Source organism: Musca autumnalis, unplaced genomic scaffold, assembly GCF_047663935.1.
Source record: "Musca autumnalis isolate F117 unplaced genomic scaffold, ASM4766393v1 scaffold_2, whole genome shotgun sequence".
In the NCBI taxonomy this organism is placed as follows: domain Eukaryota; kingdom Metazoa; phylum Arthropoda; class Insecta; order Diptera; family Muscidae; genus Musca; species Musca autumnalis.
In genome coordinates this window covers 175,178,680-175,191,960 of record NW_027411755.1, presented here as the reverse complement: position 1 = coordinate 175,191,960, position 13,281 = coordinate 175,178,680, and the positions used below count along the sequence as shown (strand labels likewise).

General features: G+C 36.5%; 1 protein-coding gene across 3 annotated transcripts in view; it reads right to left on the bottom strand.

Moving 5' to 3' along the window:
* Positions 1 to 12,830, bottom strand: part of LOC141393184 (uncharacterized) — a 33,618-nt gene extending 20,788 nt beyond the window's left edge. Inside the window, exons 1-4 of one of the 3 annotated variants that reach the window (XM_073966138.1) lie at positions 12,319 to 12,824; positions 12,167 to 12,254; positions 2,165 to 3,130; positions 1,296 to 2,098 (exon numbers count right to left, since the gene is read on the bottom strand). In XM_073966138.1, the coding sequence (XP_073822239.1) occupies positions 1,296 to 2,098; positions 2,165 to 3,107 (1,746 nt within the window). In that variant the 5' untranslated portion in view covers positions 3,108 to 3,130; positions 12,167 to 12,254; positions 12,319 to 12,824. Of the gene's footprint in view, positions 1 to 1,295; positions 2,099 to 2,164; positions 3,131 to 12,166 lie in introns of all 3 variants that reach the window. The other 2 variants (XM_073966140.1, XM_073966139.1) reach the window with 2 other exon arrangements.
* Positions 12,831 to 13,281: the final 451 nt, after the last annotated feature.

Here is a 13,281-nt window from a genome sequence, read left to right as displayed (position 1 = left end):
CGAAATCCTATAATAAACTCTAACCTAAGATTACCGGGACAATATTTGTAAATTTTTGCAATTAGGCACCCCTTTGGAAAATAATTATTTTTATACCCTCAGGTATTTACACTTTCATACGGGCCAAAATGTACCTCATCGAAATAATGCTTTTAGACCCCAACTATGTTTGGACGAAATCCGTTTCAGGCAATTTGCAGTTGATTTAGCCATGTCCGTCCGTCTGTCTGGCTGGAGCGCCCGATAACGCTCGAACGGATCAACCGATTCGGTGCAAACTTTGGGTATCATAATATATTTTTCCAAATTTAGTTTAAGATTGAAGATGGTTTATATCGGTCCACTCCTTCCGGTACCTCCCTCGCAAAAGTTGGAAAAAGCTCAGAAAATTTGTGCGCACGATAACTCTTGAAGGGAGTGACCGTTTTCGTCAATACTTTGCATATTGTGACATTTTTACCAGACTTAGATTCCAATATGGACTCAATCGGTCCACTCTCTTCATCACAAAATTTTGGAAAAGTTTAATTTAGGACCAGCTCTCGAAACGCTTAGATTTTTGTTGTTACAACTTGTATTCACTGCCCTCCATACGACGGTACAAGTTTCATCAGGGGCAAGTATATACTTCCTGAGAAAATTGCCTGAAAGTTGCAAAAACCCCTATGACACCGTGTGTAGTGGTTGGAGCGCAAGATAACTCTCGAACGGATCTGCCGATTCGGCCTTCCTAATATTTTGTTCATACATAGTTTAAGTTCGAAGATAAGTCATATCGGTCTACTCCTTCAGGTACGTCTCCCACAAAAGTTCAAAAATGTTCGGAAAAATTGTGCGCACGACAACTCTTGAAGGGAGTAACCGATTTGGCCCATACTTTACACATCCTAATATATATACCAGATATAGATCTCCTTATATTTTGTCCAAATTTAGTTTAACATCTAAAATGACCCATATGGGTCCTCTCCTTAGGGTACCTCCCCACAAAAGCTCAACATTTGTGTCTAAGTGCAGTTTACGGTCTGTTAGAAGATCCTTTGGAAATGTATACCGATGATGTCCGTTGTGGTCCAGTTTACAGCGATATTATGTTTTACGTGGACAGGTCCATGCTTCCTGACACACCGGTCCAAAAGTTCAAATGTCCAAAAAGGGCCACAAATTTCTGAAAAAAAAACCTAAATACATTCGATCTGTCTGTAGATGACAGTTTCAATTCACATAGGCTGAGGGCAAATCTCTGTCGGCAAGGCCGACTGATACATTTATACTTGTTTTTATTTTCAAATTACCTATGATAGAGCCGGAACACCTTGCTGGGGTGTGTTTGATGCAACATTATGTTCTGGTACACTGGTGATATGAACCATTGGTGAATATACCGGTGCAACATTTTGTTGTGGCATGGCACTGGCTTGAGGCATATATACTGGTCCTGACTGAGCCACATTCGTTGGGTTTTCAAATGCAACACCTTGTTGTGACATGGGGGTGGCTTGTGGCATATATACTGGTCCTGATTGTAGCGATTTTATAGGATCATCAGATGACAAGGGTTGTTGGGGCATACTAGATACTTCAGGTACATAAACAGGTGCAGATTGCGGAGCCTCAGATTGTTGTGGTACATATACCGGTGCTGATTGTACAGTAGCCATGGGAAGATTTGTTGTCGCAACAGGTTGCGGCATATTGGTCGTCATTGGAGCCATAGGTTGGGAAATCGAAATCGGTGCTGATTGCAGTTGTGATGTTGTCAATGGTGCCATTGGCACATTCGATGCTCCAGGAATGAAAGGTTTTGATGTAGTTGTTGCTTGTGAGGGGGCAGGTGCTGGATAACATACCGTTTGTTCAACCTCTTGCATTTTCATTGGATCCTTGGGATCGGGTTGTGGTACTTTAAGTGGTACACAAACAACACCATATGGTGCAGTATTTGGATTTGGTGGACCATCAGCGAGCAACTGATTACCTGGTGTAACTGTGGTACTTGTTGCTGTTGCACCATTGGCATTTTGTTGTTCTTGTTGTTTGCGGCGATTTTTACGAACAATGGCTTCGGCTACTCTACGACCGAAAGCTTTGCCTTCCTCTGAAACGGGGGAAATAAAATGAATGAAAAAAATGGAATAGGAAAATGTGTTCACAATTTTCTTACCATACGCCAAATCTTCATACGAAGGGGCATTCTGAACATAAACCACATTCGTGGTGGGATATGTTGCGCCAACGGGTACAAATTGTGCTCTTGGCGGCAAGGAGGTGTGATAATTGTTGTGACTAGGATAGGGTAATATGGTTCCGTGGCTTGGATGGATCGGTGTTGGTTGGTTTGATGGTTCCTGCATGGGATAACTATGGGCTGGATGATTCTTTACACCATGATGTCCTCCCGTTTGGCCCTGAGTTGAAGGGCTGTTATGTAAAGGATGCTTGTGGTGTGGTTGTTGGTGGTCTTCTGTAATCGTTTCTCCCTGCTGCTCCTGCTTGTGATGACTGTGAACGGGATGATTTTTAATGGGTGGTGCATGTGTGGGCGAACTTTGGCTGGGATGATTTGGTTTAGCATGTCCATGATTTGTGGGATTTTTATTCGGATGATTGTTTACACCATTTCCGGGATGTGGCACATTTTGTCCGGGATGATTATGAATTGGACGATTGTGTGTTCCCTGCTCAGAGTTTCCACCACTTTGGCTAGGATGTTTGTGATAGGGATGTTTATTACCCGGCACACTTTGTCCCGGATGATTTTGTCCAGGATGTGGATTTTCTATGGGAGTGTTATGAGATGGGTGGTTTGGTTTGGCCGGTTTATTTTCATGATTGCTTTCGCTCATGCCTGTTTCTGGTTTGCTGTGATTACCATGTGAGGAGGTATTTCCACTGTGTGGTTTTTTGTTTGGAGTTGTAGTGTCATGAGTGGTACTGTGACTGCTACTACCACTACCACCACTGCTACCATTCTTTTTGTGTCCACTGGAACTTTTGTGTTTATGGCGTCGTTTTGTTTTCGCCTCTACATTCGGTATCATGCTGGCCATGAGAATGCAAACGATTAGCGCTATGCAACATAGCTGTAGACTTCTTTTCGGAGTCATTTCTGTGGGTTGGAGTTTTTTTTCTGCAAAGAAGAAGAAGAAGAACATTATTAGAAATGGTTACAGAATGTGGCACTTATAGCCATCACCGTAAGATGTGATGGCATTGTGCCTTTAATTCCTGCTATACATTACGATGTAACAAATTGAATAATGCAACATCTACAAATACAAATTAATTCATTGATAATAAGTATTCTTAATAATATTTTTCGATTACATAAAGTAGTAAAATGTTTACATCCTTGCAGGTTCTGGAACAGAGCAATATTTATTGTATTTTTAATATAGATTGCATAAATAGATTCTAAATTGTTTTATTATATGCCAAAACAGTCAAATAATTATATAAAAAATATTGAAATATTTTAATTCTTTAAAAAAAAACAACTTGCTTACATTGGCTTGAACTCGGATCCTGTATAAACTTGATAGTATAACAATTTTAACATTTGAGCGACTATATCTAAATCTGTATACATGTATCTATATCTCTTAATCCAGCATCGAGGTCGTAGTCTTGTTTTACCGATATAAACTGTCCAAAAAATACGCTATTGCCCATGAAGTAACCTAATTTTTTTAATTGTCAATAACGAAGCAATTATTTAGTGTTATTTGATTTATGTAATTAAATGAACATTTTTAACATTTTAAATCACCATAATAATATATTACCAACAGTTATACATACCAGTGAAGTGAATACATGTTGTTACAACAAAAATCAAAGCGATACGAGAGCTGGTCGTAAACTGAACTTTTCCGAAATTTTGTGTGGAAGGTACCCGAAGGACTGGACCGATTGAGTCCATATTGGAACTTTATCTGTTTCTGGTAGAAATTTTGCGATGTGCAAAGTATGGATCAAATCGGTTACTCCCTTCAAGAGTTATCGTGCGCACAAACATTTTCGAACTTTGGTGGGGGAGGTCTGTGAAGGAGTGGACCCATATAGACCATCTTCGAACATAACTTAAGATTGGACAAAATATTACGATAGCCTGATCGGTTAATCCGTTCGAAAGTTATCGTGCGCTTCAGCCAGACGGACGGACATGTCTAACTCAACTCCAAATTGTCTGAAAACAATGACGCCTAAGACTCCAAATGTTTTTTTTAATGCCCAAAAATAAATATTTTCAAATGATGTTGTGCATGCGGTGTTTTTATCAAATCACAGTATAATTTAGATTTTATTTAATCTTAGATAAAAACCCATCAAAACATACGAGTTTGTAAAAAACGTATAACAGTTTTGGTGAGCAAGTTTTGTGACCTCTAGAAACCTCTAACATCAAATTATTGGTAGATTGGTCAACAAAATTATAAAATCCTCAAAATACCGAAAATCGGGAGATACCGTTATTTGGGGGCTATACCAAAACATCGACATATGTTGAAAATTTTTGGTGGAGATATTGTTTGACCACTGGCAACTACAAATCTTAAATTACAAGTAGTTCGGCCAAAAAATTTACCTAAAGTCCTCCAGCGAGTTTTTCTTGTTTTTAGATTTTTCTCATCTATGAACATTGCACTTTCAGAATCCACCAAAACTTCCACCGTGTAGTCAAACAACGAAAATGTCGAAATAGTCAGATTTTTTCATTTTCTCCTCATTGGAAAAGTGCCCGATTTCACTCAGAAATCCCTATAAAGTTCCTTTTAATGTATCTGACACTTATTACTAAAGCAAAGAGTAAGAATAACAAGTAAAAAAAGTATCAGTCGGCTTTGCCGACCGAGATATACCCTCAGCCTGTGTGGATTCAACAGTTTTTTTTTCCAAAAAAATTATGGATTAAAGCTCAAAAAGTTGTGAGGGATATCGATATATAGGGCTTTTGTACCATACTTGCCTACGAAAAACATAATATCGCAAAAATGTTGAACAATTGTATGGGTAGTAGCCCAAGAAATGGACCGATAGGATCCACATTTGAACATAAACTAAGTTTGGATAAAATATTTAGAGATCTAAAGTTTGGACCAAATCGGTTGCTACGTTTATGAGATGCCGCGCGTACCATTCTAGCGAATATTTTCGGACTTTTCTGGGGTTGGTACCGAAACCGAGCACCACCTTCGAATTTCTTCTAATATTTGATGAAGTATTACGATATCCAAAGTGTTGACGAAAGAAGTATTCGGTTCGAGCTCTCCAGCCACTACATACGGTGCCATAGGGGATTTTTACACCTTTCCGGCTGTTTTCTCAAGAAGTATGGACTTGCCACTGAAAAAAAAATTACCGTCGTAATTGATGCAGCGACTGCAAGTTACTTCAATAAAAATCAAAGTGATTCGAGAGCAGGTCTTAAAGTGAATTTATCCGAAATTTTGTGTGGGAGGTACCCGAAGGAGTGGACAAATATAGTCAAAATTCGAACCTGATCTATATCTAGTAGATATATTAGAACGTGTAAAGTATGGACCGAATCGGTCACTCCCTTCAATAGTTATTTTGTGGGGGAGGTACCTGAAGGAGTGGACGGATATGGCATATCTTCGAACTTAAACTAAGTTTGCACAAAATATTACGAAGGCCACATTTTGGACCGAATCGGCAGATCCGCTCGAAAGCTACCTTGCGCTCCAACTACTACACACGGTGTCATAGGGTTTCTTTGCCGCTTTCAGGCTATTTTTTAGGAAGTATGGACTTGTCCCTGATGAAACATATGGGAAGCCGTAAATACAAGATGCTACAACAAAAATCAAAACGATTCGAGAGCAGGTCCTAAACTGAACTTTTCCGAAATTTTGTGTGGGAGGTACCCGAAGGCGTGCACACTGGTCGAAACCACCAGCGGCGCGAAAGTCAAAAAATTGAACTATAAAATTGATAAATATTTTCCATTGTATCGATTACAGACACTTTGCAGACAAAGATTTTGTTTTTTCATTTTTCTTGTTGTAAATTTTCACTCAGTTATTCACTATCAAATACAAGAGTTTTTGTTGCATCAGATTTTAAAAAATTGTTGCAAAAAAATTAACTTCATATTTGTTAAATGTTAAATAAATTCGTAATGAAAATGGACAAGATATATTTTAAATTAATAGAAGAGGGTGTGTTTTACATTATAAAAATTAGTTTGTGGCCTGGAGGTAATTAATTATATAGCAATAAATTTTCAAAAAAATTCAATTTTTTAGTGTTTTATGGGTTGTACGCGCTTGTTCCATAGAGTGCATCTTGTAAACTTGGCCGAACTTAGGTCCGATTTGTTTTTGGGGAATGAAATTGGACTCTCTGGATACTGAATAACCACATTCGGGCTGCAAATATTTGCAAATCTTTAGATGACTGCACTTTTAAAATAAGGGATTTTGCGTGAAATTTATACAAATTTAGCTGTGCATTTGTATGGGAGCTAAATCAAAATATGGACCTATCTTGAGAAATGTTTGCAAGGAGGAGTTTTACCCCCGGAGACACTATAATACCATATTATAGCTAAATATATTATTAAATATGGGATAACAAGTAAAAATTCAACGAATCGGGGGTACCATAAAAGGGACTACATCGAAACATAAATCCGTATTGAAAATGTTTTGCAAGAAGATTTTATACGCAGTGAGAACACGGAGTGCAAAATTATAGCCAAGTTGAATTAAAAATGTGGTCATGATATTCAAAATACCTTAAATTGGGAGGTACGGTTACATGGGGGCTATAACAAAACGTGGACCTATGTTCATAATTTTTGGTGGAAATATTTTGTGACCACTAGGAACCCTAAATACCAAATTACAGCTGATTTGCTACGAAATTGTGGCTTAAATCCTCAAAATACCGAAAATCGGAAGGTACCGTTATATGGGGGCTATACCAAAACATTAGCCGATATTGTTCATATTTGGCCCATTATTACCCACAGGTACAAGCTGAGTTTGCGCAAAATTTCAGTGACGTGTCTCAATTCGTTTGCAAGTTATGAATTTCGCGCCGCTAGATCAGTGCTTTCGACCACCGCACAGTGGATCCACCCATTGGCCAAAAATAAAAAAATGAAAGTCAAAATTTTGGTACAACATCTGGCAACTCTCACAGCTATGACATGGACCTTTTTAAAAATATATTAGTTTTTGTTTAATTCGAACGCGATCTTCTTAAGAATTGCTTCAAAAGTCGGAACATTTGACTAATATTTTTTGTTGTGAATACTACCTATATTTTAAGTGCAAGTTAATATATTCAAAATATCGCGAAACTAATACGTATAGCAAAATATTATAGTGGATTTCAAAGGAGGAGGTAATAGCTTAATTTTCATTAAAAAATAGTGTTTTAGCGTGTTGTGGAATTCTAGTTAGCTGCATATTTTCTTAGTTTATTTTGTAATGACAATTCGAACTTATACTTAAATTTGACCTAAGGTTTTAGTCATGATGCCCACCAGTGCCCACCTCGGGAATAATTTTCCAATGTAGTTCATGGGTTTAAGATTATTCGGTAATAAAATCAGCTGCCATCTAGTGCCAGACTATAAATGGTGGGCTGCTGACTAAAGCTGCCATAGAATAGGGTTTCTATGGATACATTAGCGTATAACTCTGTTATCTGACCACGTACATTAATATAATTGGCATCAGTGGCAAGATGAAGAAATCTTGTTCCAAATGTGTCCTACGTTGGCGGTACGTGCCTTTCAGGAACAACGCTATAAGATCTATATTAAAAATTTTACTAATTTTCAGACAAAAATGTTGATTTTTTTTAATCCGCTAAATTGGTTGGATTTTGTGTTGTTATGGAGATTGTTTTGTTTCCCCAAGCCTATTTTTGCATCATAAGATAATCGGGACCTTTGTTCATGTCATTTTGTATTAACAGCATAAAACAATTCTTACCGTATACCCCCTCCAGAGGGGAAAGGGGGAGAATGTTACGATCGTAGTTTCTTAAAACACTCTTCGCAGCAGCACAAAGCTGTAACCGGTGCATTGGCTTGATTTTTACACTCTAACTATTTTTGGCCACGTTCTCGATACAAGTGGATCCACTGTGCTGTGTGAACATTGTTTGAAATAAGTTTTGTAAAAGGTATGTTTTGAAATACACCTTAAACAACGTGAAATAACCATTCTAGAGTTTCAGAATGTTCTGAAGAATTGATGGTCACATTATTTGGAAAATTTTTAGAATGGTTACTTGTTTCAACTCCCAACAGTTTAGTTGTTACTGACCAGAATTTCAGAAATTATTTTAACTTTTCTATATTTTAACGAGTTTGATGCGCTAGATGCAGCTTTTCCTAATTCATCTGTTTGACACATAAGTTCCACTACTTAAGGTCTACAATATTGCTGAAGACTGCAAAGCAAGATTCTTGTTAGTTTCGCAGATAAAGGTCCCATCAGTGGAAAAAAGGCTCATTTTAGGTCGGTTTAGATGAGGCCATAAAATCTAAAGCCGATCTAAGAACACAAAACCCAATTAAGGTTTTTGTAGTCTCAATATGTACTTTCAGAAAATGTCCATTAGAAGTTGTTTGCATTTGCAGTGTTGCACAGTGTAATATATTGTGAATAAAACATTTTATTTATTATCCTGAGACATCATAAAGAAATCATGTTAACTTAATAAATTAATATATCTTTTGGAATCTTGTGCTCCCTGGATAATTGTTAAATACCAAGGTTTTATTCAATAGTCTAGAGTCCAGATTAGAGTCCCGGAACTTCCTAAATGAATTTGGATTACTTAAGCTGATCGGCTCCGATAAGAACTTAAACATATTTGCAAAAAATACTACTTTTACATGTTTATATATACTAGGGTTATAACTTTTTTGCAATTTTTGCTAATATCACACAAAATTTCGGAAAAGTTCAGTTTACGACCTGTTTATGAATCGCTTTGATTTTTGTTGTAGCAACTTGTAATCACTGCCCTCCATATAACGGTATAAGTTTCATCAGGGGCAAGTCCATACTTTCTAAGAAAATAGCATGAAAGGTGCAAAAAACCCCTATGACACCGTGTGTAGTGGTTGGAGCGCCAGATAACTCTCGAACGGATCTGCCATTTCGGTCCAAAATTTGGCCTTCGTAATATTTTGTGCAAACTTAGTTTAAGTTCGAAGATTAGCCATATCGTTCAACTCCTTCAGGTACCTCCCCCACGAATGTTTAAAAATGTTCGGAATAATTGTGCGTAAGATAACTTTTGATGAGAGTGACAGATTTGGTCCATACTTTACACATCTTAATACATCTACCAGATATAGGTTTAAATATGGACTATATTGGGACTCCCACACAAAATTTCGGATAGGTTCACTTTAAGACCTGCTCTCGAGACACTTTGATTTCTGTTGAAGCAACTTGCATTCGCTACCTCAATTACGACGACAAATTTTTTTTTCAGGGGCAAGTCCGTACTTCTTGAGGAAACAGCCCGAAAGGTGTAAAACCCCTATGGTACCATATGTAGTGGCTGGAGAGCACGATACCTCTCGAACTGATTAACCGATTTGGTCCAAAATTTGGCCTTCGTCATATATTGTTCAAATTTAGCTTCAGTTCGAAGATATACAATACCGGTCCAAAACATCCGGTACTTCCCCCAATATTTAAAAAAAATGCTACTAAAATGGTATACACGATATCTCTTGAACGGGGCAACGAATTTGGTCCAAACTTAGGATCTCCTAAAATTTGTCTAACTTCTAAAATGGCCCATATCGGTCCTCTCCTTGGGCATACCTCGTCCCCAAAAGTTCAACATTTGTGTCTATACAGTTTAGGGTCTGTCTGTCTGGATATGTATACCGATGCTGTTCGTTGTGGTCCTGTTTATAGCGATATTATGTTATCCGTGAATAAGTCCATGCTTCCTCGCATACTGGTCCGAAAGTTATAAGATGACCCACTGAAATGACTAGTGTGCCCAATATATATCAAAAAGATATGACTCTCAAAATCAGATACACTTCCTATGTCGTCTATTCCTTTAAGTAACCCCTCCGCAAAACTTTAATCCTAATCCACATTATCGTCGGCAAGTTCAAAGGTACAAAATGGCCACAAAATTCTGAAAAGACCCGAAATATATTCGATCTGTCCATATGTTAATATTTCAATTCACATAGGCTGAGGGTATATTTCTGTCGGCAAAGCCGACTGATACTTTTTTACTTGTTCTTAAAAAAATTAACCCTCGTGCGAGTCATAAAGGGGGTCTTTTTGGTCCCTTTTTCCACAAATCTTTAAATTCTCCTATAAATTGTGATGGCATCAGATCAAAATATTCTAGAAGTTTGTTCTCAATAAAATTTTACTATAGGTCTTAAAATACATCAAAACTCTAAATTGTACCCAAACGCCAGAAAATGACCCTATACCATATTCTGACATTCTGAATCTAAGAAAATCTGTACTTATCTGCTAGACAAAATATCACATAAAAACGAAAAGTGCAAATATGTGCAGGATGTTTCGATGGAAATTGGTAAAAACATCTTTCCTTTTTATGAAATGGTAAGGTACACAGACCAACTCGATCTTACTCACAACTATTTTCATCATTTATTATGAAAACTGACCCATAAAAAATCAACAAGTACGGACATCAATTATTAAAAAAACGCGCACTTTATTGGCGACACTAAACATTTTAAATTCGATTCACATACCTTTCATTACAATTACACCAAAAAATATTTAAAATCCGTCGTTAATTTTGGATATTATAATATTTTAATAAACAACTTAAATATTGAGAATATTTTTTTTTTCTAAATAGGGTCACTTCGCCCTACTTTTATACCCACTTACTAAACAAGAAACGTATATATTTTTTCATAACTACACGCAGTGGGATCATATAAACAATATTTGACACTATCTTGCGTAAATTGATAAAAGTTTTTTTTTCGATTTATGGCCAGGTTTTTCGGAGATTTGGCCACTGTGCAATGGGGTTTTTAAGACTAGTCTAATATGGGGGCAAGCTTGGCTTATACAGGACTTGACAAATATAATTAAATTGTTTGTACGTACTCTAGACATAACCGTTAATGATTTTTCATTTCATTTTTTTCATTTTTTGGAAAATAACTTCAAAAACTAGAAATGTCTATCCAAATTGCCTACAAAGGGCATTACTTACAGTCATGCCAAAATTACATAGGACGATAGGCAACCTATTACTCCACCATTGTGATTACTAAAATGGCAAAAAAGCAAACAATTTGGAAATTATTAATCGATTAGCGCACTTCTTGCGATTATTCTGAAAATTTTTTGAAAAAAAATCTTTATCAGGAGCATAACTACACGAAAAAACTCAAATGCATGAAGACCCACTGCAAAAAGATGAATCTCCAATCTGCATTTCATTAATCAGCCATTGCTGTGAGCAATTAAGTTTATGCAAGACGTATAAAACTCCTACCGCCACAAGAACATCTTTGACATCATTGAGATTCATCCTCTTTAAAGATAACGTGAATGTTTAACTTTCTTGTGTGTTTGAAGATGTATGATCGACAGAATATTTGCGAAAACAATTTTACGCTGAGGGATTTAACCATGACCTTCAAAGACACTGTCTTCTGTGTGCAAAGCGGTCATGCTAATCACTGCATCACGATTTAGAACTGATAAACAAATCAAAAATAACTATTATCGCCGTAGGTATTTTTGCATAATTTTCAAAATGTTTTCCATGATCATTACCATAATAATGAAGTGTATGTTTGATATACTCGTACCACCTTCTTGGCATTGAAGAACGCGTGTTGTATTAATTGTGTTCACAAATCTAATCGAACTATTTTCTTAATTTGTATTTCTCGAAGGTATCTCCTCATTATAAATGCACATAATAAATATAATAATCAATTTATAATAGTTTTTGGTGCATTGCAAAAAAACAAACGATGAATGAATTCAATTCCTGACCAAACTTAACAAACCGCATTTTGATTGTTTTTGTTATTTTCCACTTAGCATCACCACAAAATAATAATTATACAAGTTTATGTTTCTTTTAACGAATTCAGTTAACAAGCATAAAACTACTTTTTTTATTTTTTACTCACAAACAATTTCTGCTTCCTGGAGCGGCCAAGTTTTTTTTTTTCTCCGATGCAACTTAAAGATCTTCAACTTTTGCCAGCTTTTTAAAGACTAAAATTAAATTTTATTTTGTTTCAGTATTTTCTATTATTTTGCAGATGATGATTATAATTACAATAATACTGATATACTACCAACCAGCGACGCGATACCGCCGACAACAAAACAAAATATACGCTGCTAAAATACAGAATACGTTTAAATCACACACAGACAGACCTTCATCATCACCGTACCGTTGTTTCGAATAAAAGACCAGCAACAGAAAACAAAAAAACGTTAAACTTGTTTCAGTAAATGATTTCTTGAATTTGAATTGCTCTGTTTTTTTTTTTTTTTGGTATTTGATTACTTTCGCAATTTTTAGATTTTCGGCAATAAGATCGGTCGGCTTTTGATTTGCCAGAAAAAGAAATTTTCGTTTAATTAATTAGTTGAAATGCAGTCGATACCGATGCGACCTGCATTCTAAGAAGGTCTTTAGCTGTTAAAGTGAACAAATAAAATTTATTGCCACACTTCTCGGAGAAGAGAAAAGCACTGAATCTACGTCCAAAACTTCGGTTTTGAAAAGTTTGCTTGTGCGGACGGACTGTTGTTGTCTGTTGGAGTTGTGTGTCTGTTTTGAAATGCAAAGCGATGCTGATAATCACATCCAAACCATCGACGACAGAGTAGCAATTGTGAAAACTAGTTTCCCAAGTATGTATTTTGGGGCCATAATCGATAATGGACTTTGAATCGATAGCATTTAAAAAAAATCGATAATATTCATATCATCATAGCAGTCACATCTCCACTAAAAATTGTCAGCGTTGGTCCATGTTTCCCCCATATAATAGTACCTCCCGATTTCCAGTATTCTGAGGGTATATGCTACCTTTTTGGACTGAACTACCCGTTATTTGACATTTGATGTTCGCTTCATTTACAAAATATCTCCATCAATAATTGTCAATATAGGTCTATATTCGTGTATAGCCGCCATATAATGGTACCCCCCCGACTTTCGGTATTCTTAAGGTTTTAGCTAAATTTTTTGACACAACTACGCGTAATTTGTCATTTGAGATTCCTA